The sequence below is a fragment of the Lissotriton helveticus genome, chromosome 10 (genome assembly GCF_964261635.1).
Source record: "Lissotriton helveticus chromosome 10, aLisHel1.1, whole genome shotgun sequence".
NCBI classification, from domain to species: Eukaryota; Metazoa; Chordata; class Amphibia; order Caudata; family Salamandridae; genus Lissotriton; species Lissotriton helveticus.
In genome coordinates, this window is record NC_136071.1 from 409,933,037 (window position 1) to 409,960,196 (window position 27,160).

Below are 27,160 nucleotides of genomic sequence, written 5' to 3' on the forward strand. Positions count from 1 at the left end.
AGCTGCGCGGGGCTGGGGCTTCTCAATCCCCAAAGCACTTCGTCGAGGATACCTCTGTAGTCGTGCTGGAAGCGAAGTGCAGTTTCTTCAAGATGGCCGGTCCCACGTGTCTTGTCGCACCCACGGATCTCAGCTGTGCTGCAGATGTAAGTAGAGGTCGGAGAGGTCTGGAAGTCCGGCTCCTCCCCTGGACTACAGTGCGCATGGGCATCCTCTCCATCTTCAGATTGTTTTTTTCCACCATTGGGTTCGGATGTACTTTCTTGACTCAAGTTCGGAATATACTTAAAACACTTTTCGCGAGGCCAAAAGGCCTTCGGGGCATCAGTATTGTCTCTCGTTCGGTGCCCAGTACTTACTTCAGTTCTTCGAACAGGACGTCGAAGGCAGTGTTGCCTTTTCGACAGCTAGGCCCCGACGAGCATCGACGATGGAACGGAGCCCGATCAAGAGATGCCCCGTCTGCAACTCCAAATACCCTCAAATTGATGTGCACCCAGTGTGCAATAAGTGCCTATCCCCGGACCACGACGCGGCCAGCTGCATGGCCTGTTCCAAGTTCCGGTCAAAGAAAACATTTCGGCTTCGACGCGTAGCGCGGCAGTCGACCCAGCAAACAGCGCCAGAACCAGAAAATATCTTCGGGGCTGATGACAACGAGGGCGCCGATGAGGAAGATCCTGACCAGCAGTCGGACCCTGCATCGGAGCACGACTCGCACTATAGTGTGGACGAAGAAGAAGACTACGTCTATGAGGAAGACATCGTCGAGGTAGGAGACGACGCAGAAGCCATCGGAGCCGTCAATGACAACTCGAGCGATGAGCAAGTCCCATCCGCAATCACGGGGCCCAATACTGACACTATACTCTCTAAAGCTCAGGTCGAGGCATCGCCGGAAGGCCTTAGCCAAGATCTTAACCCGCATTCTATAGCCCCGCGTCCAGGCCCGGCTAAGAATACTTCTACGGAGCCATTGGTAAATCAGCCACTTTCAGCGGCGAAACCGAAACCGACAGCAACTGTATCGATACCGAAACTGCTGAAGCCAGTCCTCGGATCGACAGCCTCGGATTCGTCGGCTCCAAGCCAATCTAAAAGTGTCATCAACCCTTCGGGGTCACAAGGGGGCGTCGACCCGAAACACGGGACGCCGAAGCCTGTGTCTGCCGTCAGGCACGTCGCACTGAAGCTGTCGACGTCCACGCCCAAAGGTGGCGACACTGGCAAAGGACTCAAGGCTAGGAAGACTGTCAATCCCAAACTTCCAGCCTCGACGCCGATATCCAGCAAGGCCTTCGAGTCTAGAAGTGCTCCCGACCCGAAAGAGCATGTCGCGTCGAAGCAGAAAGGCGTACCTGTTGCGCACCAACAGCTCGAATCGACGCAGGGCCGCAAGCAGCCCAGTGATCCTACAAAGTTGGTCGGATCGAAGACGGCAACACCCTCAAAAAAGGTCGGTTCGTCTCCACTGCTTACTCAACCTATTAAATATGGACTGCCCCCGACCGCTCGACCAAAAACCTTTGAGCCACAAAAGGCCACCGACAATACCAAAAAAGTGTCGGTAGTTTCAAGGACTCAGTCTGTTGAGTAGGATGTTATGTTCCAAGCACCCTCATATGACAATCAGTCGAAACTGTTCATAGTCTCGGATTCTGGTAGACTCACCATTTACAAACGGAAAATAGTTCCAGAAACTCCTTTGGAGTCATACAAAATCCCTCTCAAAAGAAAAAGGGACTCGGCCACCTCACCTGTTCTTTCTGAGCCTGTGGAGTCCTATGAACAAGACTATTCCTATTCGCCCACACGCACCTATGAGGATATAGGGGAGGGATACAATGAAGATGAGTTCAATTATCCTGCTGACACAGATCAGGATGAACAGCAAACCTGGACGGACCCTGTTGACCCTGGTGAACCACACACCACGCCTGACACTCAGTCCTATACCCTCAAAACCTCGCCTACTGAAGATACTGCGGCGTTTAACGCTTTGATTGAAAGGGCAGCCAAAAACCATGATGTGGACATGCATGCTGACCCAGTAGAAGAGGACTTTTTGTTTGATACTTTCTTAACTTCAGAAAGATCAGTAAAAACATTGCCTATGCTAAAGAGTGTCCTTAAACACGCTACTGGCATCTTCAAGGAGACGGCAAGGGTTGTAAACCCAAGGATTGAAAAGAAGTACCGGCCTGCACCTGTGGACCCTACGTACATCAAAGGCCAGCTCCCGTTGGACTCCCTTGTGGTGGCTAATGCTCGTAAAAGGGCAAACTCTCAAACCAGTGGTGATGCTCCCCCTCCGGACAAAGAATCGAAAGTCTTTGAAGCATCTAGCAAGCGAGTAGCGGCTCAAGAAGCAGATATTTGGAGGATCTCCAATACACAGGCCCTATTAGCCAGATATGATAGGGTGCACTACGACACGTTAGAGCAGCTACTACAACACCTGTCTGAGGCTTATAAGGAGGGAGCAGAAATGCTGATACAGGAGGGGAAATTAATTTCCAATGCATCCATCAAGTGTGCGCTAGATGCAGCAGACACGGCAGCTAGGGCCATAAACACAAGTGTGATGCTTAGAAGGCATGCCTGGCTACGCATCTCTGGTTTTAAGCCGGAGATACAAACTACCTTGCTCAACCAGCCGGTTAACCCTGACTTTCTCTTTGGTCCTGATGTAGACACAACCCTTGAGAAAATTAAAAAAGACACAGACAGCAAAATCCATGGGGGCTCTGCAGTCACAACAGTTCAGGGGCGGTTCCTTTCGTCGCTCCGGTAACAGGGGAGCCTCCAGAGGTCAGGCATCACAGCAAGCCCAATACAACAGAGGGGGCACGCAAACCACCTATAAAAAGGACAATAGGGGTGGATATCGTGGGAACAGCACCAAAGGCAGAGGACGCGGAAATAATAATACCAGATCCTCCGCCACCAATAAACAGTGACGTCTTGTCACTGCCCCCCCCCCCCGACCATATTACACCGGTCGGGGGAAGACTTCAGCAGTTCCTGCCATTCTGGGAAGGCATAACCACAGACAGGTGGGTGAGAGAACTTATCCAATACGGCTATTGTCTAGAACTGACCTCCACTCCACCCAACATACCCCCAAGGCACCGTCCTATGTCCGCAGAGCACATGCACTTATTGCAGCACGAAGTACTCTGCATGCTGCAAAAAGGGGCCATAGAACTCGTGCCTTTAAATCAGCAGGGTACAGGGGTTTACTCACTGTACTTCTTAATCCCAAAAAAGGACGGGTCCCTCAGGCCCATTCTAGACCTCAGACCCCTGTACCAGTACATCTTTTCAGAACATTTTCACATGCTGACTTTACAGCAAGTTCTACCATTGCTCAGTCAGGGGGACTTCCTAGCAACCCTAGACCTCAGCTCAGCAGGCACAGCCACCAGATGCACGAGTGGGAGATACACCCCTCAGTGCTCCAACCATATTTCCAGCAGTGGGGTCATCCAGAGATAGACCTATTCGCCACAAAGGAAAACGCAAAATGCCAAACCTTCGCCGCCAGGTTCCCACACCCGCAGTCTCAGGGCAATGCGATATGGATGAACTGGTCAGGCAGATTTGCGTACGCTTTTCCTCCAGCACCGCTCATACCGCTAGTGGCACGCAAACTGCGGCAGCACTCCATGACGCTCATCCTAATTGCTCCAACGTGGGCAAGGCAAGCGTGGTACACCACATTTCTAGAACTTTCAGTGGTGCCTCACCGAAGGCTGCGCCTCAAACCCAGTCTCCTCACTCAGAACCGTGGAGACATTCAGCACCCAGATCCGCAACAGTTGAGCCTTGCAATATGGCTCCTGAGGTCATAGTTTGGCTACCTCAACCTGCCCCCTGAATGTATGATCATCATCAAGGAGGCAAGAAGACCTACAACCAGGGCATGCTATGCGGCCAAATGGAAGCGATTTGTCATTTACTGTTCCAATAATGACATAAATCTGCTAGATGCATCCACGCAAAACAGTATGTTATTTGTTGCATCTCTACAGATGCAATCTGGCATATAGTTCCATTAGGATACATTTGGCCGCGATGGCTGCTTATCTTCAAAACAGACAGCATCTTTCTTTCTTTAGGGTGCCAGCCATTAAAGCTTTTATGGAAGGACTCAAAAGAGTGATTCCTCCCAGACACCCTCCTTCACCTGTCTGGAATCTAAATATAGTTCTCACCAGACTTATGGGACCACCCTTTGAACCTCTTCACTCTTGTGAGATACAGTTTCTAACATGGAAAGTGGCTTTTCTAGTGGCAATCACATCGCTAAGAAGAGTTAGTGAGCTTCAAGCCCTAACTATTCAAGAGCCTTTCATACATATTCATGCTAATCGGGTAGTGCTGCGTACCAACCCTAATTTCATGCCTAAGGTGGTGTCGCAGTTCCACATTAACCAAACCATAGAACTGCCCGTTTTCTTCCCAAATCCAGACTCGGTGGCATACCGAGCACTGCACACGCTAGATGTTAAAAGAGCTCTCCTGTATTACATAGACAGGACAAAAGATTTCAGGAAAACAAAGCAACTATTTGTTGCCTTCTCTCCACAACACAAAGGCAACCCCATTTCCAAATCAGGTATAGCCAGATGGATTGTTAAATGCATACAGATATGTTATCAAAAAGCTAAACGCACATTAACAGTTCCCCCAAGAGCGCATTCCACACGCAAGTTAGGGGTATCCATGGCTTTCCTGGGTAACATTCCTCTAGAGGATATATGTAGAGCAGCCACATGGACCACCATACATACATTTACCAAACACTACTGCGTAGATGTACACTCCAAACAGCAGGCTGCTGTAGGTCAGGCTGTTCTCAGAACTCTTTATCAGACTGCTGCAGCTGGCACGGGCAACCGCCGCTAAGGAGGTAACTGCTATTTATTCTATGCACAGATAAGAATTCAGCAGCCCACATGCCTCGAATGGAATATGCTACTTACCAGTATGCATCTGTTCTTGGCATGTAGGGCTGCTGACATTCATATCGCCCGCCCTTCTCCCCAGTGCCTGTCGCAGCTGTAGCACTCAGAATCATTTTCAGGCATGGTCATCACTTACTGTATTATACTCCATCTCTGCCACAATGGCGAAAAACAATCTGAAGATGGAGAGGATGCCCATGCGCACTGTAGTCCAGGGGAGGAGCCACCTATCTCGTGATACTTCGAAGACTCTTCCAGGACAACAATGTGCAATCATCCGGACCCAACACTAGGCGGCGATCTATGCACAGATATGAATGTCAGCAGCCCTACATGCCAAGAACAGATGCATACTGGTAAGTAGCATATTCCTTCTGAAATATAAAGTGTAGCGTGTGGGGTTTGGATGAGGCGATCAGTGTTTTTTAGAACTTTTTTGTGTGTGTATAGATAATAGTACTTGTGTACCCTAAAACTAGTTGGGAAACAAAGGAAAAGTTACCTTAAATGCTAAAAACAAATGTTTCCTCCTTATTATAGAGGCAGCCGCAAAGTAAAAGATGATGGCTCTATTCCTGGTGATGGATTGGGTTCAGCAGGTCTTGATTCGAGTTTTTATGGACATTTGAAACGCAATTGGATCTGGACCAGTTATATCTTTAGCAAACCTAGAAAGGTTAGTGTCTTTTTTATGTTGGATCAAATGAAAGTTCTTAATCTTTCGCATATAGACAGTCACTGTCTCACTCTTGGTGTGTAGTGTTTTCTCATTACCACGCTACACACCAACGCGGTCACGACTGACGGAGGCAGTGAACGTGAGAGCCAGTGAGACAGTGACTATGCACACACTCCTATGAGCTTAAGGGTACAGGTATGCCCATGAGGGGCAACTTCCTGGAACATTAAATAATAGACAACAATTGGTGCAGGGTGGAGTGATTGACCCACGCCCTGAAGAAATTGCCGTGAGTCTTCCCTTGGCATGAAACATGTCGGCTCTTAAATGAGCAGACACACAGCACTGAATAAAAGTAAAATAGCCAGTGTGTTCTGGCTCGGTTTTGACTGGTACATTTGCAGTCCTAATTTCTGGTTGATCCTGCGGTACATCTAGATAAACTATCTGATGTGCAGGCAGTGTTTGACATCCTAGTACCAGTGTTCACCTTTCTTATCTTTTTTCACCTCACACACATTTGTTATGGATTGGTGGTTGCTGATGATGAGAACCTGAGGAAGTAAGCGAGTACCATCCTGCTTACTCCCTTGGTGTTACTTCCGTGATGCACTACCAACCCTTTCTCACATTTTATTCACTCTATAATCTCTTTTCGCTCACCTGAAGCATATACACTTCACATGAGGGGAGGGGATTGACTTAGGGAGACACCAATTAGAACCAACGCAACAGTTAAAATTGTAACTTTTTTTCTTTTCTAAAAATGGTGACCCAGATCCAGAAAGCACAGACGGTACAGGATAAACCGCTGGCCCAATGGAAATTACAATAGATTGGTAAGGATCTGAGGACGAGATTCACTGTGTGAACAGGTCCCGTGTTGTGTATGAGAATATGAGTGGGGGACAACCTGTTCTCTACCCCTGCAGCTCCTTTGTGTATACAAACTTTATTTTTCCGCTCCAGCAAGTGCAGATCCGGGAAGAGCGGTACCCCCCAGTCATTTTTTGACTGAGTTTTTGGGGACTTTTTGTCTCTGTTTTCAAGTATATAATCAATCTACAGGTGCATAGGGATGCCTGATTTAAAGTCCTGCGCAGCCTGCCCCGCACGATGTCGGTGACAGATCTGAGTCTCTCTACTCCCTGGGGCGCAACCAGGAATCCGAGTCCTGCCCCCACTGCCGGGCCATGGCTCCGAAAACTTTGCGGGACCAGTCCCGAAAGTGGCTGGAGGCCCGGGAGTCGGTTCCGTGCCGTACACAGTCCCGGTCCGGAGGGAGGTCAGGGGATCGGCCACGGAGCCATCACCATCACTCGAAGCCTTTGCACCTGGAGTCAGGTAAGGCGAAACATAAGAAGTCGAAGAAGCACCGTTGCTCTTAGCCTTCCCCTAGTCGGTCGCGCGACGCAGCTAAGGGTGCAGTTAGCGCCGCCCCTACGGCTCCGACGGAGCCTACGCAGTTGCCGATGGCCTACCCACCCTTTCCGGGTCAATCGGCGACTCTGGCCCAGCTGCAGGAGTTCCTGTCAGCCATGGCACATGTCTTTGGACCGTCTGGCCCCGCTGGTCCACCTTCAGCCCCGCGGGCCCGGTTGGGGATCCTCATTCTTTGACGTCGCCGGCTCCAATGTCGTCGACGACTCCAGCGTCGATGCCGAGGGACCCCCGTGGACCAAGGCCTGGATCCCCGTCCATGCCGGTTGGCCCTGCACGACCTCCACCAACATCTACGCCGCCGCCGCAAACCCGCCCGACGCCGTCCCCGGCGTGGGAAAGGTGCCGGAAGGGTGTCGACCGACTCAGATTCTGACGCCGTTTGGGAATTTCTTTCCTTTTGTTCACCCACCTACGTATGTTCCACCTGTTCCACAGGCTATGGAAGACGGGGAGGATTCAGAGGAGTCTGAAGACCCTCTTGCAGCCCAATGCGAGTTAGTCCCTGTCTGGGATGAGGATCCGGGGGATGCAGGTGACCAGGATTATGCTCTGGAACCTGGGCACTGTGTCCTTCTCCCGTGGCTACGGAGGAGGGTGGATCATATTCTATGGTGTTGCGTAGGGCAGCCGAGGCTCTCCACCTCGACCTCCCTACTGTGGCCGTCAGGACTAATCTCCTGACAGAGGTGCTTTGGCCAGCTTCTGCTACTACAGATCCGCTGCTGCCCTTTAACGATGCACTCTCAGACGTTCTTTTGGGCACCTGGTCCAGGCCCAACACAGGGGCTCCTGTGGACAAGAACGTGGCCCGACGCCATCGCCCTGCCCCGGGCGACCCAGTTTTCTTCTCCCAACACCCCACCCGAGAGCTTGGTTCTCCAAGCCTCTGCTTCCCCAAGCGCATTCCCTTCCGCACCTCCGGGCAGGGAATCCAAGAAACTGGAGTAATTTGGGAAGATTTTCTCTTCCACCAGTTCAGGCCAGTGGTCTGTGAACACTGCATGTCTCTTGGGCCGTTTCTCCCATTCTGTGTGGGATAGGGTGGCGCAAGTGCTGCCTCAGTGTCTGGTGGAGGCTCGGACAATTCTTTCCCAAGCTATTGCTGAGGGGAGAGACGCAGCCAAGTTCACCGTCCGTTGTGGTCTTGACACTGCTGCCTCGCTGGGCAGTGCAATTTCAACGACAGTGGCGCTACACTGTCACGCCTGGCTGAGGACGACTGGCTTTTCTGGGGATGTCCAGAACACATTGATGGACATGCCCTTTGATGCCACTCGCCTGTTTGGCGATAAAGCAGACTGCGCGTTGGAAAGTTTTAAGGACTTGCGGGCTACGGCGAAGTCCTTAGGCCTTTCGGTCACATCCTCTCCTTCCGCTTCTGCTTTTCCCTCCTTTTGTGGGCAAGGAAGGGGCGCCCAAGCACGTCCATTTCAAAGCCACAGGCCTGTGCAACAACAGTCTCAGCGCAGCAGCGGACATGGGACCCGCAGAGGCGGGTCACGGGGCCAGTCCATCACAACCCCTGCAGCCGGTGCCTCCAAACCTTCCTAGTCCGGTGTTTCAGGCCCACCAGACGCCAGTGGGTGGCAGGATTTGCCATCACCTCCACTATTGGCGCACCATCACATCGGACAGGTGGGTTCTACAACTGGTCTGAAGGGGCTACTCCCTCCCCTTCGAGACTACCCTTTCAGCCATGCCACCACAGTACCACCACACTTCTCCAGCAGGAAGTTGCGACGCTCTTGGCCAAGGGGGGCATCAAGCGCGTTTCAACGCCAGAAGTAGGTCGTGGTTGTTACTCCGACTAATTATTGGTTCCAAAGAAGGACAAGGTCCTGCGTCCTATCTTAGACCTTCGGAACTTCAATCGCTCAAGCTTGCTCAGGTCGTGTCTGCCCTAGACCCACAAGACTGGTTGGTAGCGTTGGACCTGCAGGATGCTTATTTTCATATCCCCGTCCTGCCGGCCCACCGGCATTACCTGCAGTTCATGGTAGGGCAGGAGCATTTTCAGTTCACCGTGCTCCCCTTAGGCTTTAGCAGCACCCCTCGGGTGTTCACGAAAGTGATGGCGGTGGTCGCAGCTCATCTGCTCAGATCAGGGTTTTCAGTCTTCCCCTATCTCGACGACTGGCTGTTGAAGCCGGGTCGGCCTCATGCAGTTGTCTCCCACCTCCAGACTACGGCCGACCTCCTGCATTTGCTGGGGTTCTCCATCAACGTGCGGAAGTTGCACCGATTCCCTCTCAGAAGCTCCTCTTCATCGGAGCGGTTCTGGGCATGGCGCAGTTTCGGGTCTATCCTCCCGAACAGCGAGTCTGGGACATTCGGGCTATGATTCCGATCTTTCAGCCCTTGTCCCAGGTTTCAGTCAGGACGACCTTGAGGCTCCTGATCCTCATGGCCTCCTGCATCCTGCTCACCAACCATGCCAGATGGCATATGCTGGCTCTGCAGTGGGACCTGAAGTTCCAGTGGGCGCAGCATCAGGGAAATACGTCCAGATCTCGGAGGGCACTGCACAGCCATTGCAGTGGTGGCTCACGGATCAGCGTTGGGTCAATGATAGATCCCTCTCCCTTCTCCAACTGGAGCACACAGTGGTGATGGAGGCGGAGATCAGAGGCCTCTGGTCTCCCGCGGAGTCCAGGCTCCCTATCAAACTTGTTGCGCTTCGGGCGATCCTTCTTGCACTGAAGGCATTCCTTCCCTCTGTCAAGGGGAAGGTGGTGCAGGTGTTCACAGACAACACCGCCGCCATGTGGTATTGCAACAATAAGGTGGGGTGGGGTCGTGGACCCTATGTCAGGAGGCTCTGCACCTCTGGACGTGGCTGGAACATCAAAGCATTTCATTGACGGTTCAACACCTGGCAGGTTCTTTGAACGCCAGGGAGGACAAATTCAGCCGCCGGTGCCTGATGGATCACGAGTAGCGTCTTCACTCTGAGGTGGTGCAAGGTTTATTTCGACAGTGGGGAGAGCCTCGGTTAGAGAGTGGAGCTACGGTCTATTGTACGCCTTTCTGCCTATACCACTTCTGCCCATAGTGCTGAAGACCAGGCGCGACCGGACTGGGCTCGAAGAGTTTGGTATCCCGAGCTACTTAGTATGAGCGTAGATCCCCCGATCCAACTACCCCTTTCGGGGGATCTTCTGTCGCAGCAGCAGGGGACGGTCCTCTACCCGAACCGGTCAAGCCACCACCTACATGTGTGGAGATTGAGCGGAAACGTTGATTCCGTTTGACTTGCCTCCTGAAGTCCTTGATGTCATTCTGGCAGCCAGGCATCCCTCCACTAAATCGGTATATGTCTGCCAGTGGAACAAATTTGTGGCATGGTGCACAGGAAAGGCTGTGAATCCCCTTTCTGTCCCTCTTTCAGAGGTTCTTTTGTTCCTTCTTTCTTTGGCCTGGCAGGGCTCTGCTCTGGGCACTATCAAAGGCTACCTTTCTGCGATCTCTGCCTTTCTCAGGCTCCCTGATCAGCCCTCTCTTTTCAAGTCCCCTGTTAATAGATTTCTCAAAGGCATTACTCACCTTTTCCCTCCAATTCCGTCTGTGATGCCACAGTGGGACATGAATCTGAAAGAAACAGGTTAGTATTAGATTCCTTACCTTAGAATATCCCCAGGCGTCAGACTGGATCCGGAAATTTTTGCGTAGCAGTACCCATGCGCGTCGGTAGGCGTCGTCCGCGGCTCCGCGTCCGTCGTGGGCGCCGTGATGACGTCGTCGGAGTACTTAGACGCCGCCTCCGCGTGCTGACGTCAGTTCTTCTTTTTTCCGCGCCAACAAGCGCAGATCCGGAAAAAGTTGTCCCCTAGTCAATTTCTTACTAACTTTTTATGATCCTTTTTGATCTACTTTCGAAGTCTCTCGACTCCGACGGTGCCGGTAGGGTTGCCCGGGTTCAAGCCCTGCGCCGACTGCAACCGACTGATGTCGGTTACCGACCCCCATCGCCGGTGCCTGCACTGTCTTGGCCTGGACCACGAAGACAAGTCCTGCTCCGACTGCCAGGCCCTGACGTCTAAAGCTAGAGGGGAGCGGTCCCGCAAGCGACTCGAGCTCCGGCAGTCCGCCCCGCGCCGGTTCCGGATCCGGGTCGCCGCCGGTCGACCTCCCGACCTCGCCGGCCCCAAGGGTGTCGCTGTGAGAAGTTGGCCTGATATATGATGCTCACTAGTTCTAGGGATCACCTTGTATCAGTCCAAACAACCGTAATGGTGATTGGTTGTAAGTCAACCTTATAGACCAGCTATCCTAATGGTAGCATGGACAGAGCAGGCTTAGGCTAAACTCTTTTGGCATGTGAAGCCAGCTGTTTTACCACATATAACCCCTTGAATACCAGATGAAAGGACACCACACAGGTTGTTACGAAAATGAACAATATATTTATTACTAACAAACACCTCTGAACTCTTAATGAGATCAGAGGGCTAAGCACATAACAAGACTCTTAAGAAAAATACAGTAAGTCGCACGATTTACAATGGTGCCCTAGGGGCATGGCAAACCATATACTAAGTAAGTGGGTAAAGCAGAAGGATAGAAGAAATGAGTATGCCCAGAGGCTGTAGAATCGCTGGGGCTACACTACTACTAACCTTAGGTAAGGAGCAGGAGGCCCACGGGACGCGTGTGTAGTGCTAGAACACACACGCGGGTTTCAATGCAAAGTCAATGGGCACGAACAATTTACGAAATAGGTAAGTAAGGACAGTTCCGACTGGTTGAGACTAAAACTACAAGATACCTGGACACTAGGAGAGTCAATCTACCTATGAGCACCGAAATGCTCTCGTTACCTCACCCATGGGCTGCGGGTGCATAGGTGTGAAAGTGTGTCGGGTTTCCTCGTTGAAGTCAGTGGAGCCTGGAAAAAAAGATGCTGCAGGTGACCAGGAGGGAGATGTCCGGAGTGATCCAAGGGCGGATCAATGAAGATGGAGACCTGAAAGCAGAGGGGACAGTGTTAAAAGTCACTAGCCAGTGACCGGTGTGGAACCAGGAAGGAACCAGATGATGTTGTCGCGATCAGGTGAAGAGGTGACACTTGACTCTGCAGCCCATGGACCAGGAGGCGTTGTCGACGACCAGGATGGAGGCACGAGCTGTCCCACGCAGGCTTGCGGTGTCGGTTCCAGGATCGGAGTCAACAGGCCTTGGCAAATGCAACCCACGCGGCGAGTGAAGATGGCGTCTGGTGCGGACCAGGAGGGTCCGGGGTACTTCTCCTTTGCAGGGAAGCAAGGGCCAGTCTGGAGCAACCATACCAGCGGTGTAGTTTCAGGATTTCGTCGTCTAAGAGGCCACTAGCCAGCTGGCAAGTGACGAGACAACGCGTCGGGCAGCAACCAAGCAAAAGGGCCCCACGCAGATCTCGTGGATGCTGGAGGGCTGGTCTTCGGTGCAGGAGCTGCTTGGGGCTGGGGCTTCTCAATCCCCAAAGCACTCACTCGAGGGTGCCTCAGAGGTCGTTCTGGAAGCGAAGTGCAGTTTCTTCAAGATGGCCGGTCCCACGTGTCTCGTCACACCCACGGATCTCCGCTGTGCTGCAGATGTGAGTTGAGGTCGGAGAGGTCTGGAAGTCCGGGTCTCGTCGGGCTCTGAAGTCTGGTTCCGCCAGAAAGGACGACAAAGTGAACCGCTAGGACGCTTGATGGTGCCTGCAGTTGCAGGGTGGTCACTCCTTGGTTTCTTCTTTGTAGAGTTGTTCAGGATAATCTAATTTGGAATGGGACCAGCTCCTACCTTTATTCTGCTAAAGGGGGCTGTACTAGCGACTAGGTCCCTCCCATGGGTGGGACCAGGAAGGGGGTGGTTACACCCCCTATCCTTTGTCTGGTTTTGCGCCAGAGCTGGGGCTGGAGTGCCCCAGCAACTGGTTTGAACCGGGGTATGCACAGGGACACCTTGTGTGCCCCAGGCATGTCTCATTCCTTTCAGCCTTCCCTACCTCAATACACAAAATCCTGTCTGGGGTCGTGCTAGCACCTCCCAAGGCAGGAAACCCTTTGTCCAGGCCTCCCTTGCTGGAAGGACTCCCAGCAGCAGGAGGTCAGACTTGTGTCTGTGGTGGCAGCATCCATTTTGTGATGCTGAGGCTCTGCTTAACTTTAACCGGGGTTACCAATTGGTAAATGCACCTAGAGTACATGTATGTCAATTTAGAGAGAGAACAGCTAGGCTGTGGGTCTGATCAGCAGGCCCACAGCCAGGGAAAGTCGTAAACCAGTGAAGCAAAAATCTGGGGTGACTGTAGGAAGGTGGATATCTGACTATGGTTACCCCCAACTTTTTGCCTAGTGTTTTGCTGGTTTTTGACTTAGTTGGCCTGGGATCCTGCTATTCAGGACCCCAGGCTTCCTGCTCTCTCTGTAAAATGGACTCCATGTACCCTAGGTACATATCTAATTGGATACTGAGTCACCTTATCAGTCCCTGTACAGTGTACCTTAGGTACCCAGGGCATAGGTGTACCCAGGGCCTACCAGGGGCTGCAACATGTATTATGCCACCCCTGGCTGGCCATACAAAACTAACACAACTGGCTGCAAGACAGCTGGGGCAAGGTGGTGTAATCACCCTTTGCTGTAGATATAGTATACCTATATCTAACCCTAAAATGGACAAATATATTCCTATCAGTCACTCCTATGGCAGGCCTTATCAATCCTGAAGGCAGAGTGCTTGGAATTATGTGAGATGGTGCTCTGGCATGAGCTGAGCCCGTCTGCAGCTTGCGGAACCAAGTTCTAATAGCTGTTCCATGATAACGCTATACCATATACTCTTAAGTGCATTATCAACCTCGCGGTTAAATGCTAACTCTGGTATAACATTATCAAAACATGTCGAGTAAGGTGTCATACGAATTGGAATACTACCCCCTCGCCAATTCTGGCGACGGGGGTAGCAATCCACCCTTCTAGAGGGACACGACATGTATGTAACTGAGAACCCCGGTTAAAGTTAACTCGAGCCTTGGCACCACAAAATGGATGCTGCCACCACAGACACAAGTCTGACCTCCTGCTGCTGGGAGTCCTTCCAGCGAGGGCGGCATGGACAAAGGGTTTCCTGCCTTGGGAGGTGCTAGCACCACCCCAGACAGGATTTTGTGTATTGGGTAGGGTAGGCTTGAAAGGAATGAGACATTCCTGGGGCACACAAAGGTGCCCTGTGCATACACCGGTTCAAACTAGTTGCTGGGGCACTCCAGCCCCAGCTCTGGCGGGAAACCGGACAAAGGATAGGGGGTGTAACCACCCTCCTTCCTGGTCCCACCCAGGGGAGGGACCTAGTCGGTAGTGCAGCCCCCTTTAGCAGGATAAAGGTAGGAGCTGGTCCCATTCCAAATTAGATTAATCCTGAACTACTTTACAAGAAGAAACTCTGGACTTCGACATTCTGCTCCACAGAAGACTGAAGAAATCTCCCTTGTGGGCAAGGAGTGTCCACCCTGCACAAGTAGGCACCATCAAGCGTCCAGCGGCTTCCCTTTGTCGTCTTCCTTCCAGGATCCAGACTTCAGAGCCCGACGAGACCCGGATTCCCAGACCTCCCCGACCTCAACTCACATCGGCAGCACAGCTGAGACCCGTGGGTGCGACGAGACACGTGGGACCGGCCATCTCGAAAGAAACTGCACTTCGCTTCCAGCACGACTCCCGAGGTAAACTCGACCAAGTGCTTTGGGGACTGAGAAGCCCCATCCCCGACCAGCCCCTGCATCGAAGATCAGCCCTCCAGCATCCACGAGATCTGCGTGGGGCCCTTCTGCTTTGTTGCTGCTCGACGCGTTGTCTGGTCACTTGCCGGCTGGCTAGTGGCCTCCTAGACGACGAACCTTTGAATCTTTGCTGCTGGTCTGGTTGCTCCAGACTGGCCCTTGCTCCCTTCAAAAAGAGGGGCACCTCGGACTCTCCTAGTCCGCACCAGACGCTTTCTCCACTCACCGCGTGGGTTGCCTTTGCCAAGGCCTGTTGACGCCGATTCCGGATCCAACACCGCCGACAGCGAGAGCCTGCGTGGGACAGCTCGTGCCTCCATCCTGGTCGTCGAAGACACCTCCTGGTCCACGTGGCTGCAGAGTCAAGCGTCCACTCTTCACCTGATCGCGACGACGACATCTGGTTCCTTCCTGGTTCCACTCCAGTCACTGGCTAGTGACTGTGAACATTGTCCCCTCTGCTTTCAGGTCTCCTTCTTCACCAATCCACCCTTGGATTGCACCGGACATCTTCCTCCTGGTCGCCTGCAGCATCTTTTCTTTCAGGCTCCATTGACTTCAACTCGAGAACCCGACGCACTTTGACACCTATGCACCCGCGGCCCGTGGGTGAGGTAACAAGGGCACTTCGGTGCTTCAGGGTAGTTCAACTGTCCTAGTGTCTAGTTCCACAGTCGTTTTAGTCCTACCTAGTCAGGATTATCCGTACTCACCTTTAACTTGAACTGTACTGTCCATAGACGTTGTTACGCATCTCGCGTGTGAGTTCACACTCTGCACACGCGTTCCGTGGGCCTCCTATTACTTACCTAGTGCTAGTGTAGCGTGGTCCCATCGATCCTACAGCCTCTGGACAGCTCCATTCCTTCTATTGACTTTCACATTCCACTTAGTTAGTATATGGTTTGTCGTGCCCCTAGAGCACCATTGTAATTCGTGCAACTTAAACGTATTTTTCCTAAGAGATTGTCATGTGCTTAGCCCTCTGACCTCATAAAGAGTTCAGAGGTGTTGTTATTAATAAATATACTGTTTATTTTCATAACAACCTGTGTGGTGTCCTTTCATCTGGTATTCAAGGGGTTATATTGTGGTAAAACAGCTGGCTTCACATGCCAAAAGAGTTTAGCCTAAAGACTGCTTTGTCCATGCTACCATTAGGATAGCTGGTCTATAAGGTTGACTTACAACCAATCACCATAAGGGTTGTTTGGACTGATACAAGGTGATCACTAGAACTAGTGAGCATCATATATCAGGCCAACTTCTCACAGTGACCATAGGATTGCAGACCCTACTCTCCTACATAACCCCCCCCCCCCCAAACTTAGGGACATTAAACTAACCTTGACCAGGTGAGTCTTCCTGTTCTAAGTGGAAATACCTGGAGAGACCATCTGCATTGCCATGGTCAGTCCCTGGTCTGTGCTCCACTGTAAAGTCCATCCCCTGTAGGGAAATTGACCACCTAAGAAGTTTGGGGTTTTCACCCTTCATTTCATTTAGCCACAAGAGGGGCTTATGGTCGGTCTGAATCTTGAAGTGAGTTCCAAACAAGTATGGCCTCAACTTCTTCAGGGCCCAAACCACAGCAAAGGCCTCCCTCTCAATAGCTGACCAACGTTTCTCTCTAGGGGTCAGCCTTCTACTTATAAAAGCAATGGGCTGGTCATGACCATCAATATTCAGTTGAGATAGAACAGCTCCCACACCCAACTCAGAAGCATCTGTTTGGACAATGAAGGTTTTGGAGTAGTCGGGACTCTTGAGAATAGGTGCAGTGCACATGGCCTGCTTTCGGTCATCGAATGCCTTTTGACAGCTAACTGTTCACTGAACTTTCTTTGGCATTTTCTTATTTGTCAGGTCATTAAGAGGGGTCACAATTGTCCCATCATTTCTGACAAATTTCCTGTAGTAACCAGACAGGCCCAAGAAAGCTCTGACCTGTGTCTGGGTGGTTGGAGGAGCCCAGTCCTTAATGGCCTGTATCTTTCTCTCCAATGGTTGAACCTGGCCCCCACCTACAAGGTGGCCCAGGTACACAACTTGACTCTGCCCTATCTGGCACTTAGTAGCCTTGATAGTGAGGCCTGCCTTTTGCAGGGCCTCCAAAACTTTCCTCAGGTGGATCAGGTGATCCTCCCAGGTGGAGCTGAAGACAGCAATATCATCTAGATATGCTGCACAAAAGTCATCCAACCCAGAGAGAACTTGGTTCACCAACCTTTGAAAAGTGCCAGATGCATTTTTCAAACCAAAGGGCATCACCACAAACTGGTAATGACCTCCTGGGGTAGAAAATGCTGTTTTGGCCTTGGCATCCACAGTTAACCTGATTTGCCAATAACCAGCTGTCAGGTCAAATGTACTCAAGAATTTGGCGGAAGCCAATTTATCTATGAGTACATCTGCTCTTGGTATTGGGTGGGCATCTGTCTTAGTGACAGCATTGAGAACCCTGTAGTCTACACAAAACCTCATCTCTCTCTTACCCTCCTGGGTGTGAGGTTTTGGCACTAGAACTACAGGACTAGCCCAAGGGCTCTCTGAGTGTTCAATGACTCCCAACTCCAACATCTTTTGTACTTCTTGCTTTATTTAGTCCCTGACGTGGTCAGGTGTCCTGTAGATTTTACTCTTTATAGGCAGACTGTCACCAGTGTCCATCTCATGGGTGCACCAGTTTGTCTGACTGGGGGTCAGAGAAAACATTTGTCTAAAGGATTGAAGAACCTGTTTGCAATTCTTTTGTTGATGCTCAGAGAGGCTGTCAGAAAAGACCACACCATCTACTGACCCATCATCAGGGTTCTGAGTGAGCAGGTCTGGGAGAGGGTCACTCTCTTCCTCCTGTCCCTCATCTGTGGCCATGAGCAAGCCTATGTCCTCCCTGTCAACAAATGCTTTGAGCCTGTTCACATGAAGTACTCTGTGAGGGCTCCTGGGAGTTCCAAGGTCTACAGGGTAGGTGACCTCTCCCTTCTGTTCAATGATGGTATGGGGTCCAGACCATTTGTCTTGGAGAGCTGCTGGGGCCACTGGCTCCAACACCCACACCTTCTGTCCAGGCTGGTAAACAGTAAGGACAGCCTTTTGGTCATGCCAAGCTTTTTGGAGTTCTTGGCTGGCCTCAAGGTTTTTGGAGGCCTTCTCCATGTACTCTGCCATCCTGGAGCGGAGACCAAGTACATAATCCACTATGTCAAGTTTAGGCTTTTTGAGAGGTAACGCCCATCCTTCCTTCACAAGACACAGGGGTCCTCTTACAGGATGCCCAAATAGAAGCTCAAAAGGGCTGTAGCCAACCCCCTTCTGTGGGACCTCTCTGTAAGCAAACAGAAGGCAGGGTAAAAGGATGTCCCATCTTCGCCTAAGCTTTTCTGGTAACCCTTTTATCATCCCTTTTAGGGTCTTGTTGAATCGCTCCACAAGCCCATTGCACTGTGGATGATAGGGTGTGGTAAATTTGTAATTTACTCCACACTCTTTCCACATGGCAGTCAAGTATCCTGACATGAAGTTTGCACCTCTATCAGAGACAACCTCCTTAGGAAACCCCACTCTAGTGAAAACTGCACGTAGGGCCCTGGTCACAACAGGAGCTGTAGTGGTCCTAAGGGGAATAGCTTCTGGGTACCTGGTGGCATGATCCACTATCACCAGTATAAATCTGTGCCCAGAGGCGGTCCAACAATGTCAATCCCCACTCTTTCAAAGGGTACCCCCACCACAGGTAGTGGTATAAGGGGGGCCTTTGTTGTGCCACCTGATTTGCCACTGGCTTGACAAGTGGCACATGAGCGACGAAACTCTTTTGTGTCTTCAGACATATGAGGCCAGTGAAAGTGCGAGACAAGTCTTTTCCAAGTCTTGTTCTGGCCTAAGTGACCTGCAAGGGGAATCTCATGGGCTAAGGTAAGAAGGAAACCTCTGAGACAAGGGGATGACCAGCCTCCTGGTAGCACCAGGCCTGGGGTCTCTTGCCTCAGCGTATAGGAGTCCATCATTCCAGTACACCTTGTGGGGACCTGTAGCATTCCCTGCAGCCTCAGCAGCAGCAGCCTGCTGCCTGAGAGGTTCAAGAGAGGAACAGTCTAACTGTGCCTGCCTCAAGTCTGCCCTGGAAGGTCCCCCTGCCCCAAGTAACTCAACCTGTTCAGGTTCAAGCTCCTCTGACAGTTCCTTCTGGGGTCTTTGGGTCAGTCTCCTGAGAGAGCTGATCCTCACCTTGAGGTAGGGGGGAAGGCACTGCCTTAACCCTACTGCTCTTTCTCTTGGGTAGTATCTGGTCCATTGTTCCAGGATCCAGCACTTGTTCAGCTGGGCATTTCTTGGCCTGTGACCTGGTCACAGCAAGGACATGTGCTGACAAACCTAACATTTCCACATGAGTCCTATACTCCACTTCTGACCATAAGGAGGATTCCAAATCATTGCCCAAAAGACAGTCCACTGGGAGGTCTGAACTAACTACAACGCTTTTGAGGCCAGTTATCCCTCCCCAGGAGAAGTTAACAACTGCCATACTATGGTTGGTAGTGACGTTGCTAGCATTGGTCACCAGGTAGTCTGAACCTAGTATTACCTGGTCAGGGTCCACAAAGTTTGGTGTCACCATAGTGACACTGGCACAAGTGTCCCTGTAGGCCGGAGCCATTTTTCCATTGATTAAAGGCATTTGTCTGTATTTGCCCAGAGTACTGGGACTGACAGTAGGGGGTCATATCCATGTCCCCAGTACAAACAAGATCTGAAAGAAACAGGTTAGTATTAGATTCCTTACCTTAGAATATCCCCAGGCGTCAGTCTGGATCCGGAAACTTTTGCGCAGCAGTACCCCTGCGCGTCGGTAGGCGTCGTCTGCAGGCGTCCCTTGCGGCTCCGCGTCCGTCGTCGGCGTCGTGCGCCGTGATGACTTCGCTGGAGTATATAGACGCCGCCTCCGCGCGCTGACGTCAGTTCTTCTTTTTTCCGCGCCAGTTAGCGCAGATCCGAAGAGCAGTACTCCGGTCTTTTGACCAAGTTTTTGATAATTCTAAGTCTTTCTAAGTCTTCTACGGTGCCGGTAGGATGCCCGGTTTCAAGAGTTGCGACGGGTGCGACCGACTGATGTCGGTCACCGACCACCATCGACTCTGCCTCCGGTGTCTGGGCGCGGACCACGACGTGGAGTCCTGCGTCGACTGCCGGGCCTTGACTAGTAAAGCTAGACGGGAGCGGTCCCGCAAGCTGCTCGAGCTCCGAGTGTCGGCCCCGCGTCGATAGCGGTCCCGGTCCGGTCGGAGGTCGGGGGAGCGGTCAAGGGAGCGATCGCGGAGCCGCCATGAGCGCTCCGGGAGTCGCCGCCATTCCTCCGGTTCGTCAGGTAAGCGTCACAAGAAGTCGGGGCATCGTCATCGTACCCCCGACTCCCCCCGACGCCCGCGTGATGCGGCCGGGGGTTCGGGTGGCCCCGCGGCCCCGCGTGGGTCGCCGACGCCGTCTGCCCCATACCCGTCGGTCCCTGGGGAAGGCGCGTCGCGCGAGGAGATTGAGGAGTTCCTCATGGCTATGAGGGCGATGTCTCCTCCGGCGGGGCCTACGGCGCCTGCGGGCCCGTCGATCCCGTCTGGGGGCCCGAGCGGTTCGGGTGCTCCTGCCCCGACGCCGCCGGCGGCTCCGGCCCCGGCGCCGCTGGGCCCCTCAGGGTCGTCGCCGGCTGGTCCACCGGCCTCTCCGGCGCCGATTCCATTGGGCCAACCCGTGGTGCCGCCTCCGCGCGACGCCGTGGCTCCGCCGTCGGTTCCGGCCGGCGTCGGGTCGCCGGCGCCGCGCGGCGCCACCCCCATTCCCTCTCTGACTCCTGACGCGGAGTCGGACCGGCATCGTCCGACGCCGAGTCCGGCGCCGTTGGAGCCCATTGGCTCCGAGGAGCCGGTCTATATCGTCGACCTGGACTACGGCGATGAGGACGAGTATGGAGAGGGTTGGGAGGGGTCTGAGGACCCTTTATCACGTGCCTGCCAGTATGATGTGGACTGGGTAGGTGACCTGGGTGATGCCAGTGGGCTGGACGAGTCGCCCAACCCTGGGTTTGTCTCGCCTTCCCCTGTGGCGTCGGAGGTGGGGGCTGCCTATTCGGTGGTCCTGATGAGGGCTGCCAAGGCCTTGCGCCTTGAGCTCCCCGTCGCTAAGGTCAAACCTAACATTCTCACCGAAGTGTTTAAACCGCAGTCATGCCCCCAGGATCCTCTGCTGCCGTTTAATGAGGCCCTGACGGATGTCCTTTTGAGCACCTGGTCCAGGCCCGCTTCCGGTGCACCGGTTGACCGGAACGTTGCCAGGCGTCACCGTCCGTGTTCGGACGACCCTGCCTTCCTCTCCACCCATCCCTCCCCGGAGAGTCTGGTGATCCAGGCCTCCACTTCACAGTCCGCATTCCCGTCGGCCCCGCCCGATCGGGAATCGAAGCGATATGACCAATTTGGCAAAAAGGTATTTTCGTCTTTGAGCGCTGGACTGCGGTCTTGCAATACCGCGTGCCTCTTGGGCCGCTATACCCACTCCCTGTGGGATACGGTCGCGGAGTGTCTGCCGCAATGCCCGCAGGAGGTGCGGGACAAGCTCAACCAGGCCTTGGTTGAAGGCCGGGACGCGGCGAGGTATTCGATCAGGTGTGGCCTTGACACGACCGACTCGCTGGGACGGGCTATGTCCACGACGGTGGCGATTCGTCGCCATGCTTGGCTGCGTTCCGCCAACTTCTCGCCGGACGTCCAGAATGCCCTCATGGACATGCCATTTGATGGCAGTCGCCTGTTCGGTGACAAGGCGGACAACGCGCTTGAGCGCTTCAAGGACTCCAGGGTCACGGCCAAGTCCTTGGGTCTTTCGACCCAGCGCCAGCAAACGGGTTCGTTTCGCCCCTTTCGTGGCCAAGGAAGGGGCGGTCCCACACGTGCTGCCAGCCACGCGCCGCAGAACGCTCCCCAGCGCGGTGGCGGCCGTGGTTTCCGCCGTGGTGGCGGTAGAGGGCAGCGGCGAGGTCAGTCCACACCTCCCCCCGCTGCAGCCTCCAAATCTTCCTAGTCCGAGCTTTCGGGCTCACGTGACGCCAGTGGGTGGCAGGGTTCGCCATCACCACTCCCGCTGGCGCGCGATTACATCGGACAGGTGGGTGCTGCAGCTCGTCCGAAGGGGCTACTCCCTCCCCTTCGAGTCCACTCCTCCAGCCATGCCACCGCAGAACCACCGTGTGTCGGGGGACCACTTGACACTTCTGCAGGAGAAAGTTACGGCCCTCTTGGCCAAGGGGGCCATCGAGCGCGTTCCTGGGCCAGAAGTAGGGTGTGGTTGCTACTCCCACTACTTTCTGGTGCCCAAGAAGGACAAAGGAGGCCTCCGTCCTATCTTGGACCTAAGGAACGTCAACGGCTTCCTCCGGAAGGAGAAGTTCAAGATGTTGACTTTGGCTCAGGTCTTGGCTGCTCTAGACCCACAAGACTGGATGGTAGCGTTGGACTTGCAGGATGCGTATTTTCACATCCCCGTCCTGCCGGCCCACCGGCGTTACCTGCGGTTCACGGTAGGCCAGGAGCACTTTCAGTTTATCGTGCTCCCATTCGGCCTTACCAGCGCCCCACGGGTGTTCACGAAAGTGATGGCGGTGGTCGCAGCTCATCTGCGCCGGTTAGGGGTTTCAGTCTTCCCCTACCTCGACGACTGGTTGTTGAAGGCGGGCTCGCCCCAAACAGTCGTCCACCACCTTCAGATGACGGCAGACCTCCTGCACGAGCTGGGGTTTTCCATCAATGTGCCGAAATCACACCTGTGTCCCTCTCAAAAGCTCCTTTTCATCGGAGCGGTTCTCGACTCGGCGCAGTTTCGGGTTTATCCTCCGGAACGGCGGGTCCGGGATATTCAGGCTCTGATTCCCATCTTTCAGCCGTTATCCCGGGTTTCGGTCAGGTTGACGCTACGGCTTCTGGGGCTGATGGCCTCCTGCATCCTACTGGTGCATCACGCCAGGTGGCGGATTCGGGCTCTGCAGTGGGACCTGAAGTTTCAGTGGGCCCAGCATCAGGGCAACCTATCCGACCATGTCCTGATCTCGGAGGGCACTGCGAGACAGTTGCAGTGGTGGCTTACGGACCGCGATTGGGTCAGAGGCAGATCCCTCTCCCTTCCCCAACCGGAGCACGTAGTTGTGACGGACGCGTCCCTCCAGGGCTGGGGTGGCCACTTGGGAGAGGCGAAGATCAGAGGCATCTGGTCTCCGGCGGAGTCCCGGCTCCATATCAACATGTTGGAGCTGCGGGCGATTCGCCTAGCACTGAAGGCATTCCTCCCCTTTGTCAACGGGAGTGTAGTGCAGGTGTTCACGGACAACACCACCGCCATGTGGTACTGCAACAAACAAGGCGGAGTGGGGTCGTGGACCCTTTGCCAGGAGGCTCTGCGCCTCTGGCAATGGCTGGAACGTCAGGGCGTGACTCTGACGGTTCAACACCTGGCAGGTTCTCTGAACGCCAGGGCGGACGAACTCAGCCGTCGATGCTCGGTGGATCACGAATGGCGTCTGAACTCGGACGTGGCGAACGGCCTCTTTCAGCAATGGGGAGAGCCTTGGTTAGATCTATTCGCCACAGAAGAGAACGCGCAATGTCATCAGTTCTGCGCGTTGGAGTTTCCAAGACGGCACTCGCTCGGCGACGCCTTTCGGCGCGAGTGGAGTTGCGGTCTGTTGTACGCCTTTCCGCCTATACCACTTCTGCCCAGAGTGCTGAAGAAGATCAGGCGCGACCGGGCCCAAGTTATCCTTGTGGCTCCGGACTGGGCTCGAAGATACTGGTATCCCGAGCTACTCAGCATGTCAGTCGGTCCCTCGATCCGCCTGCCCCTTCAGGAGGACCTTCTGTCGCAGCAGCAGGGGACGGTCCTCCACCCGAACCTGTCCAGCCTCCACCTCCATGCGTGGAGATTGAGCGGCGACAGTTGAGGCCATTCGACTTGCCTCCTGAAGTCTGTGATGTAATTCTGGCAGCCAGGCGTCCCTCCACAAAGTCGGTATACGCCTGCCGGTGGAACAGATTTGTGGCATGGTGCACAGCGAAGGCTGTGGATCCCCTTTCTGCCCCTCTTTCCGAGGTTCTCCTCTTCCTTCTTTCCCTTGCCCAGCAGAGCTCTGCTCTGGGCACTATCAAGGGCTACCTTTCTGCCCTTTCCGCCTTCTTAAGGCTACCTGATCAGCCATCTATATTCAAGTCCCCTATTGTTATGAGATTCTTGAAAGGCATCACGCACATGTATCCCCCTGTTAAGTTCGTGATGCCTCAGTGGGACTTGAATCTGGTTCTGACATTCTTGATGTGCGCTCCCTTTGAGCCGCTTCATTCCTGTCCTCTCCGTCTTCTCACTCTTAAGACGGCCTTCCTGGTTGCCATCACCTCTGCCAGGAGAGTGAGTGAGCTCCAGGCTCTTTCTATCAAACCTCCTTTCATGTCCGTCCATCCTGACAAGGTGGTTTTTAGGACTAGGCCTTCTTTCCAGCCCAAAGTAGTTTCTGCTTTTCACATCGGGCAGTCCATCACCTTACCCTCCTTCTTCCCGCCTCCGCATCCTTCAAAAGATGAAGAGCGGCTCCATCGTCTGGACCCAAAACGTGCGCTTTCATTTTATATGGATCGCACACGCCAGTTCCGGGTGGATGACCAACTGTTTGTTGGCTACGTGGGTGAGACGAAGGGAAGGGCGGTACAGAAACGAACCATCCTGTGCATCAAAGCGTGCTACTCTTTGGCTCGGAAGGAGCCTCCTGTTGGGCTGAGGGCCCATTCCACTCGGGCCACGGCGGCTACTACTGCCCTGGGCCGGGGAGTCCCTTTGCAGGACATTTGCCAGGCGGCTACGTGGGCCTCGCTGCACACCTTTGCGAGGCACTACTGCCTGGACAGTCAAGTCCGGAGGGATGGCTTCTTTGGCCGTTCGGTCCTCCAGGACTTTCTGGTGTAGGTTGTATTGGTTCGCAGACCCACCACCGGGGTTGGTATTGCTGGGGTATCTATTCTAAGGTAAGGAATCTAATACTAACCTGTTTCTTTCAGATGAACAAGTTACTTACCTTCGGTAACGATATATCTGTAAGAAACAGTAGTTAGTATTAGATTCCTTACCGCCCCACCCATCCTCCCCGTTCTGCGAACTGATACCTAGGGTTAAGGACATCCCTTTCAGGGCCCTAGTTTCAAATGGCACCAGTGTTAGTTCTCACATGGCTCTGCGTGTTCTGGCGCGGAAAAGCTGTGTGCAAAGAACTGACGTCAGCGCGCGGAGGCGGCGTCTATATACTCCAGCGACGTCATCACGGCGCACGACGCCGACGACGGACGCGGAGCCGCAGACGACGCCTGCAGACGACGCCTACCGACGCGCAGGGGTACTGCTATGCAAAAGTTTCCGTATCCAGACTGACGCCTGGGGATATTCTAAGGTAAGGAATCTAATACTAACTACTGTTTCTTACAGATATATCGTTACCGAAGGTAAGTAACTTGTTCAACAGCCTGAGTAGGTATTCTGACTAAGTCAGAATCCACCTCAGTTCCCAGGGTTAACCCTACTATAGCCTTGGGGGGTACACTACCACTACTAACTGTACTATGGGGTGCAGGTGCCTTAGGGGCAGTAGTGGTAGGAGCTGGGCCTTTCTTGGTGCAATCACTAAACCAGTGAGTTTTACTTTTACAGTATTGGCACCATGGTTTTCTTGGAACATCAGTCTTCTTCTTTTGGGAATTCTGGGACCCACCCTGCTTAGATTGTTGGGGCCCTGTTGAAGACTTCTGGTCATTTTGCTTATTCTCATTATTACCCTTCTGGTCTGCTTTCTTCTGGCCACCACCCTGGTTCTGGTTCTGCTGCTTGACCCTGGTTCTGACCCATCTGTCTGCCTTCTTTCCCAATTCTTGGGGAGAGGTCAGATCTGAGTCAATCAGGTGCTGATGCAACAACTGGTTCTGACAATTATTTAAGATTTGCTCTCTCATCATGAGATTGTACAATCCTGTGTAATCAGTAACTTTACGTCCCAGTAACCAGCCTTCCAAAGCCTTAGTGGCACAATCAACAAAGTCAGTCCAATCCTGAGCCTGAGTTTTCTGGGTGTCGCTGAACATCAACCTGTACTGTTCAGTTGTTAAGCCAAACCCACCACTGCGCCTGTCCTAGGCCTGGTCGCCCCCTCCTGCTCCCGCTGACGCCGACTGCCTGCCTGCCTGCCTGCTTGAGCGACCCAGCCACCGCTGAGCCGGCCGCTCGCACCTTCTTTCCCGCCGCTGCCTCCCTGCGGCCCCGCCCCCCGCCGCCCATTCGCCGCCCCGCTCCCGCCACCCAGCTGACCCGCCCTCCCGGCTCCTTACTTAAGGGGACCGGGGACTGCCATCGGGAGTGACTGTGAGAAGTTGGCCTGATATGCAGTGCTCACTATTCTAGTGATCACTATGTATCAGTCCAAACAACCCTTATTGATGATTGGTTGTAAGTCAACCTTATAGACCAGCTATCCTAGTAGCATGGATACGAGCAGTCTAAGGCTAAGACTCTAGAGGGCGTGTTAAGCCAGCCTTTTTACCATCACATTACCCCTTGAACACCAAGTGAAAGGACACCACACAAGTTGTTATCAAAAGTAAAGTGTATTTATTTATAACAGGACTACCCTGGCTCTTTATGAGACAGGGAGCTAAGCACACAACAAAACTCTTAAAGAAACACTGAAAGTCGCACAATTTACACAGATGCCCGAGGGGCACGAAAAACCATATACTATGAAAGTGGAATGCGAAATTACTAGCAGGTAAGTAATACTTTTCTAGACTTTAGAATCGCTAGGCCTACAATACTAAACACTTAGGTTAGGAGCAGGAGGCCTGTGGACGTCGTGTGCAGAGTGGGAACTCTCACGCGTAAGGCGGGAAAAAGTCTATGGATGCTAGCAATTGCAAAGTTACTGTTCTCGGGCGAACCCGACTAGGTGGGTCGAAAACGGGAGTGGATCCGAACACTTAGGGTGTTGGACTATGCTGGAGCACCGGAGTTCTCAGTTTACCTAGCCCAGGGGCTGCGGCTGCATAGGGTTGAAGTTGCGTCGGAAACCCTCGTTGAAGAACCAGGAGCCTGAAGAAAGAGTTGCTGGCAGGCGGCCAGTGAAGAAAGTTCGTGGAGATCCAAGCCTGGATCAGGGAAGAAGAAACCTGTAAGCAGAGGGGACCAAGTTCTGAATCACTAGCCAGTGATTTGAGTGGGCACCAGGATGGCACCGGACGAAGTCACCTCAGCCAGGTG

General features: G+C 53.3%; 1 protein-coding gene across 4 annotated transcripts in view; it reads left to right on the plus strand.

Annotated features, from left to right (window-relative positions):
- GTF3C1 (general transcription factor IIIC subunit 1) overlaps positions 1 to 27,160 on the plus strand; it is a 2,559,884-nt gene that overhangs the window by 1,648,817 nt on the left and 883,907 nt on the right. For all 4 annotated transcript variants that reach the window (XM_078662887.1, XM_078662886.1, XM_078662885.1 and 1 more), the window contains exon 21: positions 5,511 to 5,646. In XM_078662887.1, coding sequence (XP_078519013.1) covers positions 5,511 to 5,646 — 136 coding nt within the window. The remainder of the gene's footprint in view (positions 1 to 5,510; positions 5,647 to 27,160) is intronic.